Below are 19309 nucleotides of genomic sequence, written 5' to 3' on the forward strand. Positions count from 1 at the left end.
CTTGCAGACTCGCTCTGTCTCCGTGCGAAACCGTACGCTCTATCAGCAGGCGGATAAAGTGTCGTGTTTTCGTTTTCCGTGCGGTGGAACTGTTGTTGTGCATGTTGCGAAGGATATGATATCCTTACAGCAAGAGAGAGAGCGAGAGAAAGAGAGGTAAGCGATGAACAGTTTTGTGAGAGCAACAGCATAGAACGTGCCGAAACGACTAGTATAACAGTTTTGATTGCTGCTTGTTATACTTTTCAAACAAATTGTGTGTGTCAGTTAAATGGATAGAAAAATTGTGTGAAATTAGATTGTGTAAGATTAAAATTACACAAATTAAAGTAAGAGCATAATTTTGATTAATCATATTTTATTGAGGGAAAAATAACACGGAATCGAAGCATCAACAGTATCAACAGAGTATCAATGCACTATCATTTCACTTCCGCACTTTCTGCATCTGCGGTGCCGATAGCTTCACCTTTCCGGGTATGTTACGTGCCAGCACCTCATCCTTCACCGCCTTCAGCAGGTCCTTCTCCCGCGGGCTGCACTGTTTGTCCTTCAGGAAAATTTGCAGCGCCATCTTGCTGGCCTTGCCACGCTTGCCAGTACCGGGTGTCAGCTTAACCTTGTACTTGTAATTATGCAGCGACTGATAGGGCGCAACTACTGGGATGGCAAACAACAGCTCATCTTCATCCACCGGTTGCCCGGTGAGGCCATCCAGCATGTCCAGATCGGCAGCGGCCGGTGTGTCATCACCTAGTTCCTCAAACTCACCCGGCTTTAGACGAGGGGTCCGTTTGCTAAAGCTAGCCTTCCCCTTATCAGCAGCAGCATCGTCGTCCTCCTTCGTTTCCTCGTCCGGCTTGCGATTGCCGGCCGATTTCAGGATCTCCATGATTAGCTTACGGTCGTCATCGTCCTGGTCCTTATACTTTTCTTTGATTTTGCGCATCTTTGCCCGCTGACCGCGCTTCAGTTGGCCCGCCTTCTGCGGCTCCTCTTTTGGCGCGGGAGCCTGTTTTTGCTTTGCCTTCTGTTCCTTGTCCTTAGCCTTTTGCTTGCTTTTCGATATTTGTTTAATGCGCGGCGCAGACGGCTGAATGATATATGGCTTTTCATCGCCTAGAAACACTACCGAATCCGCATCAGGCGCGGACGTTAGGCGTTGTAAAATTGGATCGGCCTTTACAGATACCTTGCCGGTATCGTGTTCAACCTTGACGTGAGTGTCTGGAAACTGGGGCACACCGCTGTCCTTTTCTGGCTCCTCTTCGGCCCCACTCTGGCTGGCGGAAGCATCCGAAGAAGGTTCTTCGCAGATGGACAGCTTTTTCACAGTTTCCGGAAGTGAAGTGTCGTCCAATTTTTCCATTTCTTTCTCTTTCTCCCCATCATTGTCCGACTCTTCGTCCAGTTCAATTTCTTGATCGACTGGTTGGTCAGATATTTCCGACTTCACCTCATCCTTGCTGGCAACCGATTCCTCTTCGAACGTTCGCACCCTCCGTTCTCCCCGATGGCGTTCTACTGAACTGTCCTCGAGCTTAAACAGGAACGATAATCCCAGCACCAGGTGGCAAGGGGGTAGAAAATTCTTCCTTCCTCGTATCATGAAACTACCGGTCGTTAGATACTCTCCCGTTGGAGCAGTCTTGCTGACCTGCTCACTGCGCACCCAATACGCGCTCGTCACAACCTTGGCATCCCAGGCCACACTGTACGAAATGGCCATGGTACCTGCTTCAAGCAGCGTCTTCGGAGGAATCTCGCCCCCGGCAGGATTTTTAATGATGACGCTCGAAGCACCTTGAATCTCTGCGTGCACGTAGATGTCGGTCGGCCGCATGTATCGCTTCACAATCAGTTCGTTCTGCTGCTGATCCCGTCCACCGATGACGAGATAGTTTTCCGAGCTAACGAACCAGTAGAACTTTTCGAACCAGTACACCTTCCGCACCTTCGAGATAGTCGTTTGCGTTCGTACGTCTTTCAGTGTTTGGATTGTTTTTCGTTCCGCATTTTTCAACGCCTTCGAGCTGGATTCGATTGTTTTCTGCTCTTTTCTTGCTGCAAAACGACGCTGATCGTAGTAACGTCGAGCGTTTGCAAATGCCGTCAACGCCAGGTCAACATCCACAACCATCGGTTCCAACTTTTCCTCATCGTCTTCACGATCACTCGCCTCCTCGTCTTCATCGCTGTTACCCTCATCTAGAAAGGCGTAAGGATCGGCCAGATAGAGCGAAATGTGATTTATCTCCAATTTTAACTGCCTTATGCATGACGCAACCGGATCTTTGTTTGCCTGGGCAGCTTTCACCAAATCCTGTATATCCGTCCAAGACATTTGTGACGCCAGGGCACTCTGGATAGCAAGCAAAGCCTTATCGACCAAATCCTGATTGCGCGTAATCAGTTCCGCCTTCTTACGGTCTCCCAGCTGCACCTTTGTCAGTTCCTCGATACGTTTCGCGTGATCCGTTTTAACGTTGGATAGCTTTTTAAGCGCTTCACGTTCCTGTGCAAAAGCTTTAAGGTCTATCTTTTGACTTTCTAGCGAGGAATAAAACTCATCCACGGCCGTCGTAAACGAATCAAACTGCTTGTAGGGTTCTGCTTGGTATTGATTGTACAGATAGGGCTGATATTCCAGGTTGGTAAAATAGTATTCCTCCTTTTCGCCTTCCTTGGCCGGTTTCAGCTCCTTCTTTTGTATGATATATCCGGGCGAGGGTTCCTTCTGAGCTGCCCGTAGCATACTTTCGGCGTCATTGATGGCGCTCATCAAGGACGCCAGGTCCGTCTCCATGTCGAATACTTTTGAAAACTCTTTTGCCAAATTTTTCTGCTTCTTTTTAACCTTCTTCGGTAATGCCGGATCATTGGGTATTTCTCCGCCAATCCTAGAACCGAACAGACCGTGCTTGTGCAAAACGTGATCGATTACCGAAGCGCCGTACTCGAGCACCGGATTCAATGCAGTACGCAGCGTATCTCCCGGATGGGCCTTTTGGATCGCATCCTTTATTTGCTCCATCGATGGTGGCCCATTGTCCTGCTTTGCTCGATCCCGCGGATACTTTTCTCGGACAGCAAAGCGCAACTCTTCGCCCTCAACGTGCGGTCGCAAGATGTTGAGGATGCGTAAGTCACAGTCGGTAAGCAGAATGTTTCCCCTGTCGTACAACTCCAAAACGATGTGATAAGCCGCTTCTCCCGAGCCAAACTGAAAATCGACTATTCGATCCACGCCCAGCTGTTGAAGACTTTCCAGCCGTTTATTTTTTAAATGTTTCCTCAGCTTCATCGTAAACCCGGACGGAGCCATGTTCTTGGGCCACTCGAAGCTGGTCGTATGAAAGCGCAAACCGGACTCTAGCAGCAGTACCACCTTCTCCTCATTGCGGGCCAAGCGGATAAGGTAGGTTTTGTTATCGATGTCATATATTTGATTGACTCGCATGCCAATCAACCTGCAATCAGAAGGGTTCATGGGATAAAAAATCAAAATGTTGCTCTTCTTCACCGCCAGCCTACACTTCCATACTCACTTCTGCAACTCCGTAACAGAGCAGACCACATCGTACGTATTGAAGCGTGTTTTCGTCATTGTAAAAACACCAGAACAGTGAATGCCCCGTACTTAATTGTTCTTGCCGTTTGTGTTTTCGCAACACTGCTCAATAATTGAAATTTTGACTCCTTTGCAACGCGGCACACTCCCTCTCAGCTGACGAATCGATACGAAGATGACACCAAAATAATGTTGTGCAAATCGTGCAACCAACGAGGTTTTTAAAGAAATGCTTTCACTTTTGACAGCTCATTATTTGACAGTAACCTTGACATTGACGCCATTGAACAACAGAAAACTATCACGTAGCACATAAGGTCAGCATTTTTACTACACAAATTAAAAATTAGCCATCAATTGGCAGCAGTTGCTAATAAAACAAACCCCTGAACCAAATCTTGTTTTGTTTGATAGACTCTATAAAAGAACTTTGAAGTGTGTGTAATGTATTTCGTTTTTAAAAAGCCTTCAACAATCAGAAAAATTAAATTGTGCGATGTTTCTAACACAAAAATGGAGGCACTGAAAATAGCTATGCATCAACCTTCTCTCCTAAACACACCTTGTTCAATTGTTCTAGTTGATTGTTATGGCATCAGAGAGCAGAAATGTATCAAGTGAAGAATCATCCGCAGCTTTGCCAAACAAACAAGTAGCCTGGTGAATATGAATTGTTGCTACTATCTTTTGAACGAACCGGCTCCGGAAAGTTTCACTTAGGCGGTGTTTAGTTTCAAAAGCGGTGAAAAACAGCAATATCCGCAACAACATGTCTCGAGACGATTCTGCGAAGCAAGTGCAGCAAAACCCTGCGGGTGTGCAAGCACTTGGTATGTCAACAGTAGCTCCCGCCAGTGCCCCTGTTAGGACTATCATCGATAAAAGGACGTACGACCAGGTATATAGGGATGCACTGGTATCAAACCATAAAATTATGTATCAAAAGCCGGAAAATAAGCAGCCTGCAGAATCGCTACACGTGCCTCAGCCAGGACCTTCAACCAGCGCGGAAAGACAGGTATGCACACATTTTTGGTTAGTTTGAACCACGTTTAGCAATTGGCTCAATTTCCTTGCAGGCTACCAAGTACACGACCACTGTATACAACATTACTTCCCACGATATGTCTAATTCGTCTCAAAAGATCGGAACGTTTAGCGTAACGACGAAGGGTGCTCAGCCGTACGTACTAAAGCAACCGATTCGTTTGTCGCAACCAATTATGGAGGTGATCTCGTACCAAAAGTCCAACTCCGATGCCTATGCAAAGCACTTGCAAGAGATCACAAAATCTGCCGTGAAAAAGGTGGAATTACCAAAAAGTGTCACGAATGTGGAGCCACCAGGCCGTACCGAAGCTAGTGCTTCTACAATGACAAATCATAAAGATCTGAACGACTTCCAGCATCGGGTAAGCATACAATCCACATTTCCTTGTATTGCCATCGGTTAAATCTCATCTTTCTTTCGCAGGTTCCAACCGTAGCGCAGTCAAAAAATTGCATGCAAAGTTATCAGCAATTTCTTGCGTCACAAAATATTCAACAGCGCATTCAAGCTAAACAAGAACGCAGGCAGGCGCCGATACCAAGTTTCAAAACCTTTGCACAGAACGGCGAAGCGGTACGCATTTCCCAACACCGGTCGAACATAATGGTGTCTATAGTAAATCCCGAGATGTCTTCTCCTGCACCGACTCATGTATATGGAGCACCGATGGTGGCAACCGAACAGACCAAAACTTCAGTAACAGAACGATTTCAGGGGCACGCTGGGGGAATTAGTACCAATGGGCGAATACCATATGAAATGAATAGCTTCTCAGGAAATCTTACTGAGCCACCACCTGCTCATACCATGGTAAAAAGCAACCCAACAAATGCTCCGTGTCCAAGTTCAACAGCACGCCTGTCCACCATACGTCCCGAGAGAAGTCTTATCAAAGTGCAGAACTATTCTCAAGATGAAGTATTAAATTTGGATACAAAGTATAACACTGAGCCAACTGTTCGTCCACTCGGAGCACCCACCGTTCCAAGTGCCAGCCCTTCGATAACCACTATATCGTCGAAGGTTTGTGTCCAACAAGAAGCAGGTGACTCGACAACCCAGTTGACTGGATTAGAGAAAAATATTCCCCAAATTGGTAGACCAGCGGAAGCATCTACCGTTTCGAGTTTCAGTCAACACGATGCAGCTGGATCGGCTACACAATCGTCTCCGACAATGCAAAATGCTTCGCAAGTTAATCGTACTCCTGAAGCACCTACCATTTCGAGTTTAAAACGACACGATGCAGGGGGATCGGCAACACAATGCACTGGGACAATCCAATACAAGTCAACAGTTGATGCTAAATCACACATTGTAAACCACACTACTTTCAAAGCCACACAAGCGGCAATATGTAAGCATGAAATTTCGAACACAATCTGGAAAAGAAAATTTCATTTGCTTTTTTCTTCGTCCTTTTAGGGAACCATTTGCAGAACCACAACATACAGCAGCTTCTGGCACAGTTGCAATCGCAACAGTTTTTGGGGCACAACACCAAACAACAAAGTGAATCCAATACAGCGACCACGTCCGAGTCGAAGTTTAAAATGCTATATGCAGCACAAAATTGTGACGGTAAAATTTTTGAACTAAGTTCATTGTTTTATACAGGTATTATGAACAGCCAAACTAAACCAATTGTACAATTTCAGATGCCAACCGATCACTCCTAAAGCCGAACCTAGTCGAGCTTAATGGGAAGCCATCAGCGTTGGAATTCAAACCACAGATTCTACCCAAACTAAACAGCTCTGTAAAACGCAAAAACGCTGCTGACGATCAAGATCCTATGAAGAAACCCAAAAGAGGAAGAGGAACCAAACTCAACCGTACGTCGGAACCGCATCTACAAAATGTGCCGTGCTATACACTTACCTCCCGACTTCCCCGTTGCCGAGAGTGCGGACGGTCGGCCGCGACACGTTCCCGCCATGCGCAAAGCATTTTTTGTCGTTTTTATGCGTTTAGGAAACTGAGGTAAGTTGGAAGACTGTTTTTAATGGTAACGTATTACTTTATCTTTTCATTCCAACGCTATGCTTGTCGTAGGAACAATGAGTTGGGCAAGCTGGAAGTGACTGGTTTTGCCGACCCGTATCTCGATCCCAAAGAGGCGGACATCAGCTTGTGGAGTGCCAATTTGAAGCAGGTGCCGGTCGATCTATCAATCGAAAAAGCGAAATTTCTGCTCGGCCAAGTAGGGTACAAGTTCTGCGAGCTGTTCCACCAGGAGAAGGAGGCACATTTTGAGCATTTAGCGTCAGGTAAGTTAGTGGTGGCATTTATTTAAAGAAGGATCGCGCACCATAAAGTTGTATACTAGATTAAACCATTTGATTTTATCAACGCAGATAAGACAATTGCCTGGAAACAGGCTGTGCAGGGCATCCGAGAGATGTGCGACGTGTGCCAGACGACACTGTTCAACCATCACTGGGTGTGTTCCACCTGTGGGTTTGTGGTATGCATCGATTGTTACAAGGTAGGGGATATATATTTTTTTAAATAATGTATGTCCAATATTATTAAAACAAAATACGTACCTATAAATGTAAATAACGAAAAGATATTAATAACTGAAACTATTCAAAGAAAGATTGGTACGAATTGGTGGATTGAATTCTAAACTTTTTGTTCTTTGTTATCTAAATCCAATCTACTCCCAATTACTTCTCTTAGCTTTATTTAAAATTTGAGTTTATTTTTTTCTATAATCATATATATAAATCTGTTAAATAACAGCGCAACTGTACCATAAAAAAACGTACTATATTAAAAATAATTTGGCCCTAGGTTTTTAAATTTATTTTTAACTCTACTGCCCATTCTGGTCTTCCCAATGATAAATGTATTTTGTCATAGAAAATTATTTTAAAATCACAATGCCAATCTCACATTCATTAGACCCTTTTTGATAACCGGTGGATAACAGAACAGGTGAATAAAATTGACTAAACTCTGTATCTTTCTTCTAGTGCCGCAAACGTGGCATCGTAACAACCGAGCCTAATACCAAAGACAAGGACTCAAACGGATGGTTGCTGTGCACCGGGACGAAGGAACCGCATAGTCAAGACCGCTTGATGCTCACACAGATCATACCCAGCAACTGTCTGTACAAACTAGTCCGTCAGATGCACGGCATCTGCGCTCTGCTTGAGATTCCACTGAACTGCGAATGTCCGCTTAGCAAAGAACCGCGGTTTCGTAAGGTTAAGGAAAAATTTGAATTCATCTACCCGATCACGGTGACCGGACCGCACCGTACGGATGAACAAGTTTTCTACGATTTCGATGGCCCAATCGCTGCACCACCGCCATCATCAAGTACGAAGATCACACGAATGGTGTCGATTACTATCAAAAACATCGAGCAGCAGCAGGAGACAGAACGCGATGCTGCCAGCCTAGACGACGATGCCAATAGGCCGATCATGTGCAGGATTGAATTTTCAAAACAGTTCCAACACGACGAAGATGGCGTTGGTGGAGAAGAAACATCGTGGAGGGCATCTGCGAAAAACTTGAACGGCGACGATGGTACGAACAGTGAGAAGCAAAGTTACAGCTTCGAACGTTTCCAGGAAGAAATATACACAGATGGGGAACACTTCGACGAAAATCTGTACAAAAAGACCGCCGTAAGTAAAGCAATTAAGAAAGAGCAGCAATCGAACGAAAACGGGGAAAGGAAGCAAGCGGTGAAAACTGAAGGAGAGCATTCCAATGGAAATGGCTGCGAGAAATCTGATCTCATCACTTGCAGTAAACAATCGAATACGACAAATGGCGCTGAAAGTAGAGAAAACTCAGCGGAGAATATTTCCTGCGCGATGATCTTTACGAAGAATGAGGATAGCATGGATGAAGAAACGAGAAACGGTGCCATGAATAATTGTAGTAACGGAGAAGAAGCGAACCTCTCGAAGGAGGGTGTGCAAATGGATACTTCTAATAATGACGAATCCAGCCAGTTGCTCGAGGATGGACTAAATAAGTCAGATGCTGACGGTGTCGATACGACCGTAGTAAAGAAAAAAGGAACCAGCAAAGTATCATCCTTGAAAGATCCTCCGATCCAACCAGTGTCGTACAGTGAAGAAGGTCGTTTCAAACCATCGCCACCGATGGACTCCACCACATTAACCATGATCGTGAAGCAGATGGTAAAGTTCGACAAAACGGTCGATATTTTCAGCACGTTCGAACGACACATGGCCAGCGAAACGGGCCACCAGGACGACTTCGAGGAGTGCATCACCATTAAGCCGGAGCGGGTGCGTCGATTTCTGCTAGATTTCTTGGACGATTTCGTGTACCTGCGGGGTCAGAACAGTAGCGACTCCCTTACGAACGAACGGCAACTGCTGGAATACAACCGGCAGATTAAGGATGGATTAAAGTTTCGCAACAAAGGCGAGCGACGGATGCAGCAGGGCAATTCGCGCGTCCTTTACCCCGAAGTGGCACACGAGTGGCTGTGCAATGGGAAGCTACTGAGACTGTTGGATCCGCTCGATGTACGCAACTATCAGTCGTTTCATGATCAATGGGAACGAGGCCAGCCGGTGATGGTTTCGGCCGTCTCAAGCAAGATGAACATGGAACTGTGGATCCCGAAAGCGTTCGGGCGCGACTTCGGGGAGCAGGTGAACGATCTGATCAACTGTTTCAATGGGAAAATTGTGCGCGGTCACAGGATGAAGGTGTTCTGGGACGGCTTCGAGTGCATCCGCGAACGGTTGCTGGATGAACGGGAACGATCGATGATGCTCAAGCTCAAGGACTGGCCACCGGGGGATGATTTTGCCGAGATGATGCCGACACGGTTTTACGATCTGATGAAATCGCTACCCCTTGGCGAGTACACGCGCCGTGAGGGCCGTCTGAATCTGGCAAGTCGGCTAAGCAGTTTCTTCGTGCGTCCGGATCTCGGCCCGAAGATGTACAGTGCGTATGGGTCAGCGCTGCACCCGAACAAGGGGACCACCAATCTGCACCTGGACATTTCGGACGCGGTCAACGTAATGGTGTACGTGGGTGTACCGACGGACGTGCCGCGGGCTGGCTACAACGAAAAGGTGTTCGAAGTCATCGACAGGGAGGACTGCGATTATTTGACACGGGAGCGTATCCGGAAGCGCCAGGAGCTACCGGGCGCCCTGTGGCACATCTATCACGCCCAGGATGCGGACAAAATACGCGCGCTGCTGAACAAAATCGAACTGGAGCGCGGTGGCACGATTAAGCCGAACCACGATCCGATCCACGATCAAAAGTGGTACCTCGATCGGCCCATGCGCCGCCGGTTGCAGCAGGAGTACGGTGTAGAAGGCTATGCGATCGTGCAGTGCTCGGGCGATGCCATATTCATACCGGCCGGAGCACCCCACCAGGTGCGCAACCTGCACAACTGCATCAAGGTAGCGGAGGACTTTGTGTCGCCGGAAAATATTTCTTACTGCTTCAAGCTGACGAACGAGTTCCGGCATCTCAGCAAGACACACTCGAACCACGAGGATAAGCTGCAGATCAAAAACATCATCTACCACACCGTCAAGGATGCCGTGTCCAGTATTACGAATCCGCTTATCATGACGGCGTCCCGTGATGCTGGTAAGCCCGTGATGTAGAAGCGTGTGTAGCTTAATTCTAGCAATTCGCGAACAATTTACTTGTGTAAAAATTGAACTTGAAATTATGAAGAGAATTTGAATTATGATTGAAATTTCATAGTGAACGAAATACTTAAACAACAATATTCTACTCAATGTTTTTTTTTATAGTTTTATCACGAAGAGCCAGTCAATAAAAAATATGTAACAAGTGGTAGTACTAAGTTATCAATTTGATCCGTTCTGGACTCGATGAGCGCATTCACGATGATGGCAATACCGGCGTAGGCCGCCTTGGTGACCGTCAGTTGTACTAATCCCGTTTCGTAAAGACCCCAAACGGCCAGCGTTTGGAGCAAAACAGAGGCAACAGTCCCTTCGACCGATTTGCTCGTAGAAGCTGAAAGAATAATTCGATGCGATAAGAACGATGTGAAGTCAGTTGAAAATGAATTCCATATCGATTGCCTACCGCTCCACTTGTGTCTTCCCAAATGATACCCGACAACACTCGCGGCCGTATCACCGATACCGATCGACAGCACACCGGCCGAAAGGAGGAGCGTTTGCAGTCCGGCAGAGTTTGTCATATCGCATGGGGACGGATGCAGCCAGAGTGGCAACGAGCAACCGACGAGCAGATAGATTGGCGTGAGCGCCACGGGGCCTGCGTCTTTCTCGTCGATGAACATATTGACGGTCGTGTTCAGTATGCCAGCAATGGGCGATAACTGTATCAGGCGAGCCATCTGTAAGCAGTCGAAGACATCAGTTAGCAGTTTATTTGACAGACAAAATTATGAAACATTCAAAGAACTACTAAAACTTAAATAGTTCTTTGGAAGTAGTATGATTTGAATTATACAGGTCAACTTTGTGGATCAGCAGTAACGAAAAAAAACGTATGGATTGGAAATAATGTTCATCCTACCTCTAGGACGATCAGTAACCCTAGCATTAACCCACTGGCTAAGAAAAGCAGTCGACACTGGTACCACAGTCCCGGTCCGTAAACCAACACTATAAGTAGGTGGAACACTTTCCGGGTGGCAGTCGTCGTGCGGTGTCCATTGTTGAACTGCCACTTGATGAAACAAACGGTGCACAACAGTAATGCCATGTACGTGGCCATCGTTGCCAGAGTGTGTGGATCACTGGCAACGAAAAGGACCAGCCGGGTGATAGTTGGTAGACGCCCGATTGGAAATAACGCCACAGAGCACCCGGTGATCAACGTCGCGAGCCAAAATGAGAATGAGTTACGAAGCAGCTTAATTCTATACGTTGCCAGGGCAAGCGTCGTAATCCCTAACAGGACAACCTGAAAACAGAAAAAAAAACTTATTCCGGTTGGCTTTATTGTTCGAAAATCGGACATCGACGAACCTGCAGTATGGAATAAATTATTTTCATATCACTAAGATCCTTTTCCTGTTGAATGATCAACCGTGGGAGCTGCAGTAAGGTGCCGTATAAAAATACAACAATTCCCTGAACGACGATGAATGCCTCGCCGAAGGTGAAACTCTTTGGTATCATTGAAAAAATGGAGAAATATGTTCTATCGTACAGTAATACCGGTAGGAAGCCACTGAAGGTACAGAAAACAATATTCTCCGCCAGACACACGCCTAACAGTACGGAACAGAGAGCCGCAACGATACTCATAAGCACAATTGCCTGTCGGCGATTCCATCGTGCCTGTATTTGGCCACGAATTACAAGCGAGTGCAGCAGCAGGCCAAAGGTCACAATCACCGTGCGTTTGTAATCCTGCGGCAAGTGCGCATTCTGATGGTGCTGAAAATTCCGCCAAATTGTCGCTGCATAGCAGGAAGGCACCAACGAGCAAAGCCACCAGCCCTCGCTAGCGCCAGGCCTGTTTTGAGAGAAAATCGCACATGGTAACAAGGTTTGCAAGAAAGCATTACACACAGTATCTACCTGGTAGCGTAAGATTTGTCTATCGGCCGCATAACTAATGTTTTGATTCATCTAGTCGCATCGTTTTCAAATGTTGTTGATAAGAGATTGCACTCCGGTGAAAATAATTCTTCAATCATACAATATCCCGCTGTTTGAACCTCTTTTATATTTTCGTTGGGTTCAAATTATAATTCTTTTTCATGATGAATTATTCTTGGTTATAATTGAATGATTTCTCTGTTGTTCCATGTAAAAATAAATTATTGCATGCATATTTCACTTTAAGGGTTCGAAAAGCACGTTAGCATGACCTTTTCCATCGGGATGTTATTCTGAGAATACAATTCTCTATATGACTGACGCTCGCAATAATCTGTTTATAGAGGTTTCAAAGTCATACAACATGTGCATTTGCGACAGAAACGCGAGCGTTTTAAATCATCACCATCATCATCATCATCATCATGTAAACAAATCAATGTCGGTCTGGAAATTGTTTATCCTAATCTGAATCCCCGGAATCCGATTCAGAATCCGGTAAAAATGGTCTGGTGCTGATGAAATGGGTTTGGTTGGGTAGAACAACTCGGATAATGGGCATTCTGCTGTATTTCTTTGTAAAAAATAGGTTCCAGGAATTTTTCTAAAGCAAAACTTGCAAATCGCGCAAAAAACTCAATCTAAATCAATTACATTGTCCCTAGATCGACTCGTTATGTGAGTAACTCGACTCAAATTATTGTGAGTCAATTCAAACAGTTTAAGATCAAGTCAGAATCGAATCAAATCGAGTCCCAAACCAATCAAATCGAATCTTAATCGAAAATTTGAATCCTAATCGAATCAAATCTTTAGAATCCGTCAAACGGGATCCAATTCTTTAGAATCTGTCAGATGGGATTCGAATCTTTAAAGCTGGCCGTAAACGTTGCGAACTTGTTCGCGCGAACAATTTGACAACCAGGCATTGCCTATGTTAAGGAAAGGAAAGGAAGATTTCCTCTTATATCTTCCTTTCCTTTCCTTAACATAGGCAATGCCTGGTTGTCAAATTGTTCGCGCGAACAAGTTCGCAACGTTTACGGCCAGCTTTAGAATCCGTCAAATGGGATTCGAATCTTTGGAATCCGTCTAGGGATCGAATCTTCGAATCTTCCGAATCCCGATTCTGCCAACACTAGTTTCAAATGACATTTGGCCGCTGGCGAAGTGCCTCGTGCTCACGCCAAACAATTCGTTTTTCTCGTGCTTGATACACCGAAAGTCGGGAAATATGGTCATCAAAGAAACTAACGGCGGTGAAACAATGGCCAGCAGCAAAGGCACCTCCGGTAAGATGAAGGGCGCGCCAGCGAGCCAAAATAAAGCCGTTATCGTGGGACAGGAGATCAGGTTCGCCCGGGCCCTAGCCGGTAACGACCCGAAGCTGCGCAGCAAAGTGTTGAAAAATCTTAAAACATGGCTCACGACTCGCAGTCAGAGCACATTCGGTAAGAAGCAGTACTAAGGGTGTAGCTTTTTCGTGCTTGTTGGTTTAATCGTGCGTGATGTGGTTTTCAGCCTTCAGCGACGAGGACTTTATGCGCCTTTGGAAGGGGCTCTTCTTTTGCATGTGGATGTCGGACAAACCTTTGGTGCAGGAAGAACTGGCGGAATCGGTCGGAACGCTGATCCGTTGCTTCGATGAAAACGTCCCGGTTGCGTTGCAGTTCTACAAGGCCTTCATGGCGACAATGGGTCTTGAGTGGTTCGGCATTGACCGATGGCGGATGGATAAGTTCATGATGGTAGGAATTTTACTATTGGAATCTGGAAGCATTATCTCACAGCTCATTTCCTTTTCTCCTTGTTGTCCCCACTACGCCCATTTCAGTTCATACGTCGTGTTACGCGCCAGATGCTCTTCGTAGTGCACGGGAGCGACTGGCAGATGGAGCACGTGAAACTTCTGGCGGATATAATCGATACTACCATTCTGAACCAGGATATGTGTCCTTACGGTTTGACGAATCACTTTAACGATTTAATTTTGGAAGAGATCGCGAAGGTTAGCGATGGAACGGTCCCGAAGGAGGCGGTCACACAGATTATCGAACCGTACGTACGCTACATGCTGAAGAACGATGATAGCACCCTCATCGGTGGAATCGTGAAAAACATATTCTACGCACTCATGCAGCAGTCGGATTTGGGTCAGATGTACGAGGAAAAGTTCGAGCTTTGGAAGAAAACAAACTTTGTTACTGGTGACATCGATAGTGTTCAATTCAATATCGAATACAACGACGACGACGATGATGGCGAAGTCAATGAAGATGAAGAAGAAGATGTAGACGAAGAGGAAGCGGAGGAGGAGGGAAAGGAAGAAGATGCAGGAAAAGAAGTCCTGGAACAAGAGAACGGTGGTGATGAGGAGGAAGCAGATGAAAATGCCGATGATGATGATGATGATGATGAAGAGGTTGACGCCGAAGAAGAGGATGATGAGGGTAAGGAAAAAGTGTACGATCCTCGTGCGGGTCGGGTGAGCGTGGAGATTCCGCAGATCGACTTTGATGTGCAAGAGATCATCTCACTGTTTGACAAGCATCGCTTTAAACCGTACGCTACGTCGCAGGGTAAGAAGAGTGCCACGCTACTCCTTCGCAAACTGACCAAGTTCACATCCGGCGTATACCCGCTTGGCATCAAGCACGTGCCGAGCATCAACCCGAAGGACTACGAGGTAGACATCGACGAGCAGGTGGAGGACTTGGACGAGTTTCACCAGAAACTGTACGCCGATAAGCCGAAGAGTTTCAAGGAGCTCAAACGGGAGAAACGGTTAAAACGAAAGCTTTTAAACGAACAGAAGCGTGCAGCAAAGGCCGCAGCGGAAGGCGAACAGTCGAACGGCGGTACCGAGCAAGGGGCCGTGCCAGATGACACCCCGCGAGCTGACGATGATACCATCGCCAAGAATGGCGCCCAGGACGAAAGCGATGCCCCGGAAGGAGCGGCAGAGAAAAAGTCTACTGCCAAGAAAAAAGCCAAATTGCGTAAGAAAAGCCCAGCGGCCATGAAGAAACAGTTGAAGTTGGAAGTGCTAAAAAAGAAAAGGCAAGCAAAATTGTTGCTGCTAAAGGAACGTTTGAAGGGGCTCAAAAAAAACCCGAACCACCGGCGACCAATGGGACGGCCGTTTCGGCTGAAGGCGAACATCTTTCTACCGACTCTAGTGTAAAGCAGCCTGAACCACCACAGTCCTCGGGGAAGAAGGGTACCGCCGAAGTGGTGACGGTAAAAAAACAGCAACCACCGAAAGACAAAAAGGTTACAAAAAATAATGCAGATAAACCTTTCCAAACGGCGGACGAATGGTCGGAACCGCTGAAGGAGGGAGAAGAAGAATATTTTATTCCATCGCGAAAGCTAAAAACGAAACAAACCGCCACCGCCACCAGCGACGCCTCCCCTGCTCCCACGCCGGTAAAGTTGTCGGCGGGTAATAAACAATCACTGAAAAGGACGCCACCTTCGGCCGGACCCTCCTCCGATATCGACCCGCTGACACCGGCGAGGAAGCGCGTCAAGATTGCATTGAATAAAAACGTGGCACAGGACCTTGTGGAGCACATCCAGCAGGTTAAGAGTTCTCCACAGCTGCCGTTCGATTCGAGCCGGAAACCGAGCAAAAGTTTGCTTAAACCGAACCTAATACCAAGCCCAATCAATCCGTTCTACAAGAAAAAGATCGGATTGAAATGAGCGGTTTGATGTTGTTTTCTCGATTCCGATATGCAGCATGGATGGGATGGGTAATGTTTTGTAAAACACATCTCACTTTCCACGATACAACAACATGTGTGTAAAGTTCAAATAAATAATTTGATTGATTAAAAGAATGTCGTTTATGTTTACCACTTTTGCAAGAATGTCGTACGATTTCGGTTCAGATAAAAAAAGGCATTAACTTTAAGCGTAATTAACGTTATGTAATTGGTCAAGTGAACTAAAGTATGATGTTCAATGTTCTTTGTCTTACTGCAACACGATTATTGCATGTACTTTTATTTGACAAAACTTACTAAACGCTTTACAAAATCACTGTTGATCGTGGATCTAAATGATCGTTTATTATGGTATTAATCTTATAATATCATTCAAATAAACGTTAAACATCTTTAGTTTGCTGAACATTTTGATTGCGAGAATGGCATTTCTCGGGGGGAAAACGTTGAAATGAAGAACAAATAGGGGTAAAAACAATTTAAACGTTGATAACTTCATCTTTATAAACTAAATTCAATGCATTGTTTATTTTTTGAAAATATGAAACCACAAGTATAGTCACCTAAGTAAAGCTAGCAAAATATTCCACGTAGTTTCAAATTCGATTCAAAAATTCCGGCCCTCGGTGATGTGAAGGCTTGTAGTGGAAACGAATTACCAATTGGAACGTGTTTGGTTTTTTATAAGTTTTTTTTTATTTGTTTAACCCTACTTATACATTTTTTTTCTTATTTTTGCTTTAAATAAAATACATACGTTGAATACAGCTAGGTCATATAACTATACCCAAAAAAAAGTGAACCACAGGAGGAAAAAGTACAAGGTGGGATGGAACGCAACGGGGGGAGGAAACGGAGTGTCGATAATCGTCAAATTGTTTCTAGTAAAGACACATAGGATAACTTTGCTGACCCTAAACTAAAACCGACGATACAGTGAACTGAGAAATAGCCCAGCCCTCGACTGCAAGAATACTCCCAATGTGAAAGGCGGGGGAAAGGGAAAGGATAAAAAAGTAAGGATAGATGGTGACGTTGACACGGTCTAAGAGATGATACCTATTTTAAGAGAATAAGAGATGTTTTCACATTTTTTTTAACCTTTTTATCACCACAGTGTATCAGTGTTTTTGCATACTTTTCTCGTTACTGCTCCGTGCACGGTATTCGTTATTTTGAACGCATATTATTGTTTGTTCAGTTGGCGCTGGCGTTGTTACCGTAAACGTTCTCGTCCGAGTAGGCAATGTAGAGGAAGTAGTCCTCCTCATGATGCTCGTGGTACAGCGAGCCCATCGTGGCCGACGTTGGCGGAATCACGTTGTTCACGAAGAAAAACAGTGCGTCTTCCGGGCGTAGATGAATCCGCTTGCGAATCAGGAAGTAGAACTGGCCTACGGTCAAATCGGATGGGACCAGATACTTTTTCTTATCCAAATCGTCAATCCGTGCCTTCGGTGCCTTTTCCACGATAACCTACAACAAAGGAAGGGGCGGAGAAAGAAAATCTTTTAGATAAGGTAATGGAAAGCGTAAAAACTCCACGGCAAGGTGAATTGTTTTGTATCGCACAAATTAAAAGCGCACGTTCAGCGCCTTTTCGAACTAATCTTTAGCTTATCGCAAGCCATCAGAAAACACCACAAACGAGAAGAAAAGTGAGACGGCATTTACCCCGAATGTGACCCCATTTTTCGAATGCACCGACAAACGGAACCTGCCTCTGTTATGGTGCTCTAGTCTCTAGTCATACGTTTTTGTTTACTGGACAAAAACAAGAAGTACGATTTTGATCGTCAGAGATAATGAAGGACGGAAGTAACCAACAACAAAATAATTCAACAATCAATTACAATCTATGGCGAATTCTACACACACACATACACACATTAAGCATTAAACTGAAACGATCCTGAACTCAATAGACCAAAAGGATATGATTGTGAAGGGCTAGAAGCCACTTTTATACTCGTCTTATTTCAAAAGTAAAAACACAGCTGATCCAAGGGAATCGAAGGTTTGTTTTTTCCTTCATTCTCTTGTTATGACCAGCTTATTCGTGTTTGTACCTGTGTTGCTTTTGTGTACGCTGTACGTGCATGACCCTCAAAGCGCCGTCGCGAACACAAAGCGAGAAAAAGCAGCACACTCCTACACCTACACGGTTATTTTCAGCGTTTCGATTACAGCGTTTCAATCCTTGTGCTGTCGATGACTAATGTCTATCTCATATTCCTAACCACTCTGGATCGTCAGGTCGTAAAGACGGTTGGTTTCCCTTTATCGCTATCATAGACGAAAGCAGACAAAACAGAATGGAGGCAATCTTTTCATCGATTCTACGCAACAAACAAGTGTACGTGAGAGCGACGGTACGCTACTGCGAAGTAGATACGTACGATCAGATCATGTCATGGTTGGCTTGCAGCAGTCCTCCTGCGTAGCGAAAAAAGAAACAACAAAGGAGCCATTGCTACTGCGAACGAATGGGTCTTCCGTGACGCAATAACCTTGCATTATGTGTGCAAAACTACAACTTGCGCTCGGATAAAACTTGCAAACGATTTGAAAAGTAAATCGCCCTGCTTTCAATCATGCCTAGATAGTCCATGGAAATTTGTTCTTCCAAGGGCATTCCACACATCCTCCAACCGAGGCCGAAGGTCTGCAGGAAGCGAAATTATTCCATGTGCCTTCTTCTCGTCTTTTCTATACCACAATCCACAACAAGCAACTCTCCCTGACTCATATCCCATGATGGCGCCCGATGATGTTTATGTTTGCCTATTTTTTCACTCGCCTCGCGGATTGAGCAACACAAGTGGACAAACAAAACATTCGCATGTACTTACTGGCACACGGTCCGGGTATTTGCGCCGAATTTTATCGCCTTCGGCCTTTCGCTTCTCGAACGGGTGCTCTTCCTTGTACTGGAACTTCATTTTGGCGATTAAAATGCGAAGAATGGTTTGCTAAAGTCTTATTCCGTTCTGCTACAACTGATTTCCCAAAGATGCGTAGTTTCGGAGTGTTCGATTCTGACTGTGCTCGCAAAACGACAAAGTTCGACTAAAGTAGTGGCTAGAGTAGTGTTGGCAGAATCGGGATTCGGAAGATTTGAAGATTCGATCCCTAGACGGATTCCAAAGATTCGACTCCCATTTGACGGATTCCGAAGAATCGATCTGACGGATTCTAGAAACCTTGGTTGGTATTTTCTGCTGAAATAGCAAATTTGTTAATAAATTCAATTCATTCAAATCTCGCATTACTTTTTAGTTCCTTGACCGATTTCCACAAATAACCCCTCAAACTAAAGGTCTTCTCAAGAAAAGTAACATTGCCTCAAGTAAAATATTACATTTTCCAT

General features: G+C 45.3%; 5 protein-coding genes across 6 annotated transcripts; 2 read left to right on the forward strand and 3 right to left on the reverse strand.

Annotated features, from left to right (window-relative positions):
• Positions 1-344: 344 nt before the first annotated feature.
• On the reverse strand, positions 345-3735 carry LOC131271977 (ribosome quality control complex subunit NEMF homolog). Of its 2 annotated transcripts, XM_058273576.1 has the most exons (3): positions 3549-3735; positions 1401-3470; positions 345-1277 (listed from the first exon to the last, which is right to left on the reverse strand). In XM_058273576.1, the coding sequence occupies exons 1-3, from the start codon at positions 3605-3607 to the stop codon at positions 428-430; spliced, it is 2979 nt and encodes a 992-aa protein (XP_058129559.1). In that variant the 5' UTR covers positions 3608-3735; the 3' UTR covers positions 345-427. The 2 variants fall into 2 exon arrangements, with proteins under 2 accessions (XP_058129559.1, XP_058129558.1); XM_058273575.1 differs by having other exon boundaries at positions 345-3470.
• Positions 3736-4225: 490 nt separating this feature from the next.
• LOC131271975 (lysine-specific demethylase 3A) lies at positions 4226-10574 on the forward strand. Its single transcript, XM_058273573.1, has 8 exons — positions 4226-4589; positions 4651-4983; positions 5046-5979; positions 6048-6203; positions 6281-6605; positions 6678-6892; positions 6980-7110; positions 7604-10574. The coding sequence occupies exons 1-8, from the start codon at positions 4341-4343 to the stop codon at positions 10259-10261; spliced, it is 5001 nt and encodes a 1666-aa protein (XP_058129556.1). The 5' UTR covers positions 4226-4340; the 3' UTR covers positions 10262-10574.
• LOC131271985 (dolichol kinase) lies at positions 10398-12276 on the reverse strand. Its single transcript, XM_058273585.1, has 5 exons — positions 12188-12276; positions 11630-12122; positions 11175-11564; positions 10716-10992; positions 10398-10643 (listed from the first exon to the last, which is right to left on the reverse strand). Exons 1-5 carry the CDS (start codon positions 12217-12219, stop codon positions 10420-10422), a joined length of 1416 nt encoding a protein of 471 aa, XP_058129568.1. The 5' UTR covers positions 12220-12276; the 3' UTR covers positions 10398-10419.
• A 1102-nt stretch (positions 12277-13378) lies between these two features.
• Positions 13379-16068, forward strand: LOC131271979 (ribosomal RNA processing protein 1 homolog). Its single transcript, XM_058273577.1, is given in 6 exon segments — positions 13379-13659; positions 13730-13956; positions 14043-14571; positions 14644-15048; positions 15091-15305; positions 15308-16068. Coding segments are annotated over 6 exon segments (2202 nt in total). The 5' UTR covers positions 13379-13442; the 3' UTR covers positions 15917-16068.
• A 162-nt stretch (positions 16069-16230) lies between these two features.
• LOC131271990 (gamma-aminobutyric acid receptor-associated protein) lies at positions 16231-18997 on the reverse strand. Its single transcript, XM_058273589.1, has 2 exons — positions 18792-18997; positions 16231-17415 (listed from the first exon to the last, which is right to left on the reverse strand). The coding sequence occupies exons 1-2, from the start codon at positions 18879-18881 to the stop codon at positions 17137-17139; spliced, it is 369 nt and encodes a 122-aa protein (XP_058129572.1). The 5' UTR covers positions 18882-18997; the 3' UTR covers positions 16231-17136.
• Between the last annotated feature and the right edge of the window lie 312 nt (positions 18998-19309).

The sequence above is a fragment of the Anopheles coustani genome, chromosome 3 (genome assembly GCF_943734705.1).
Source record: "Anopheles coustani chromosome 3, idAnoCousDA_361_x.2, whole genome shotgun sequence".
Taxonomy (NCBI): Eukaryota; Metazoa; Arthropoda; class Insecta; order Diptera; family Culicidae; genus Anopheles; species Anopheles coustani.

Bases quoted from the DNA above. Each gene is read 5' to 3' on its own strand.
- LOC131271977 (XM_058273575.1), bottom strand. From the start codon at position 3,607: ATGACGAAAACACGCTTCAATACGTACGATGTGGTCTGCTCTGTTACG. The intron at 3,471-3,548 runs GTGAGTATGGAA...TTCTGATTGCAG, and splicing joins TCTGTTACGGAGTTGCAGAA to GTTGATTGGCATGCGAGTCA.
- LOC131271975 (XM_058273573.1), top strand. From the start codon at position 4,341: ATGTCTCGAGACGATTCTGCGAAGCAAGTGCAGCAAAACCCTGCGGGT. The intron at 4,590-4,650 runs GTATGCACACAT...ATTTCCTTGCAG, and splicing joins CAACCAGCGCGGAAAGACAG to GCTACCAAGTACACGACCAC. The intron at 6,893-6,979 runs GTAAGTTAGTGG...TTATCAACGCAG, and splicing joins TTTTGAGCATTTAGCGTCAG to ATAAGACAATTGCCTGGAAA.
- LOC131271985 (XM_058273585.1), bottom strand. From the start codon at position 12,219: ATGCGGCCGATAGACAAATCTTACGCTACCAG. The intron at 11,565-11,629 runs GTTCGTCGATGT...TTCTGTTTTCAG, and splicing joins TAATTTATTCCATACTGCAG to GTTGTCCTGTTAGGGATTAC. The intron at 10,993-11,174 runs GTAGGATGAACA...GACTGCTTACAG, and splicing joins GGTTACTGATCGTCCTAGAG to ATGGCTCGCCTGATACAGTT.
- LOC131271990 (XM_058273589.1), bottom strand. From the start codon at position 18,881: ATGAAGTTCCAGTACAAGGAAGAGCACCCGTTCGAGAAGCGAAAGGCC. The intron at 17,416-18,791 runs GTAAGTACATGC...CCTTTGTTGTAG, and splicing joins AATACCCGGACCGTGTGCCA to GTTATCGTGGAAAAGGCACC.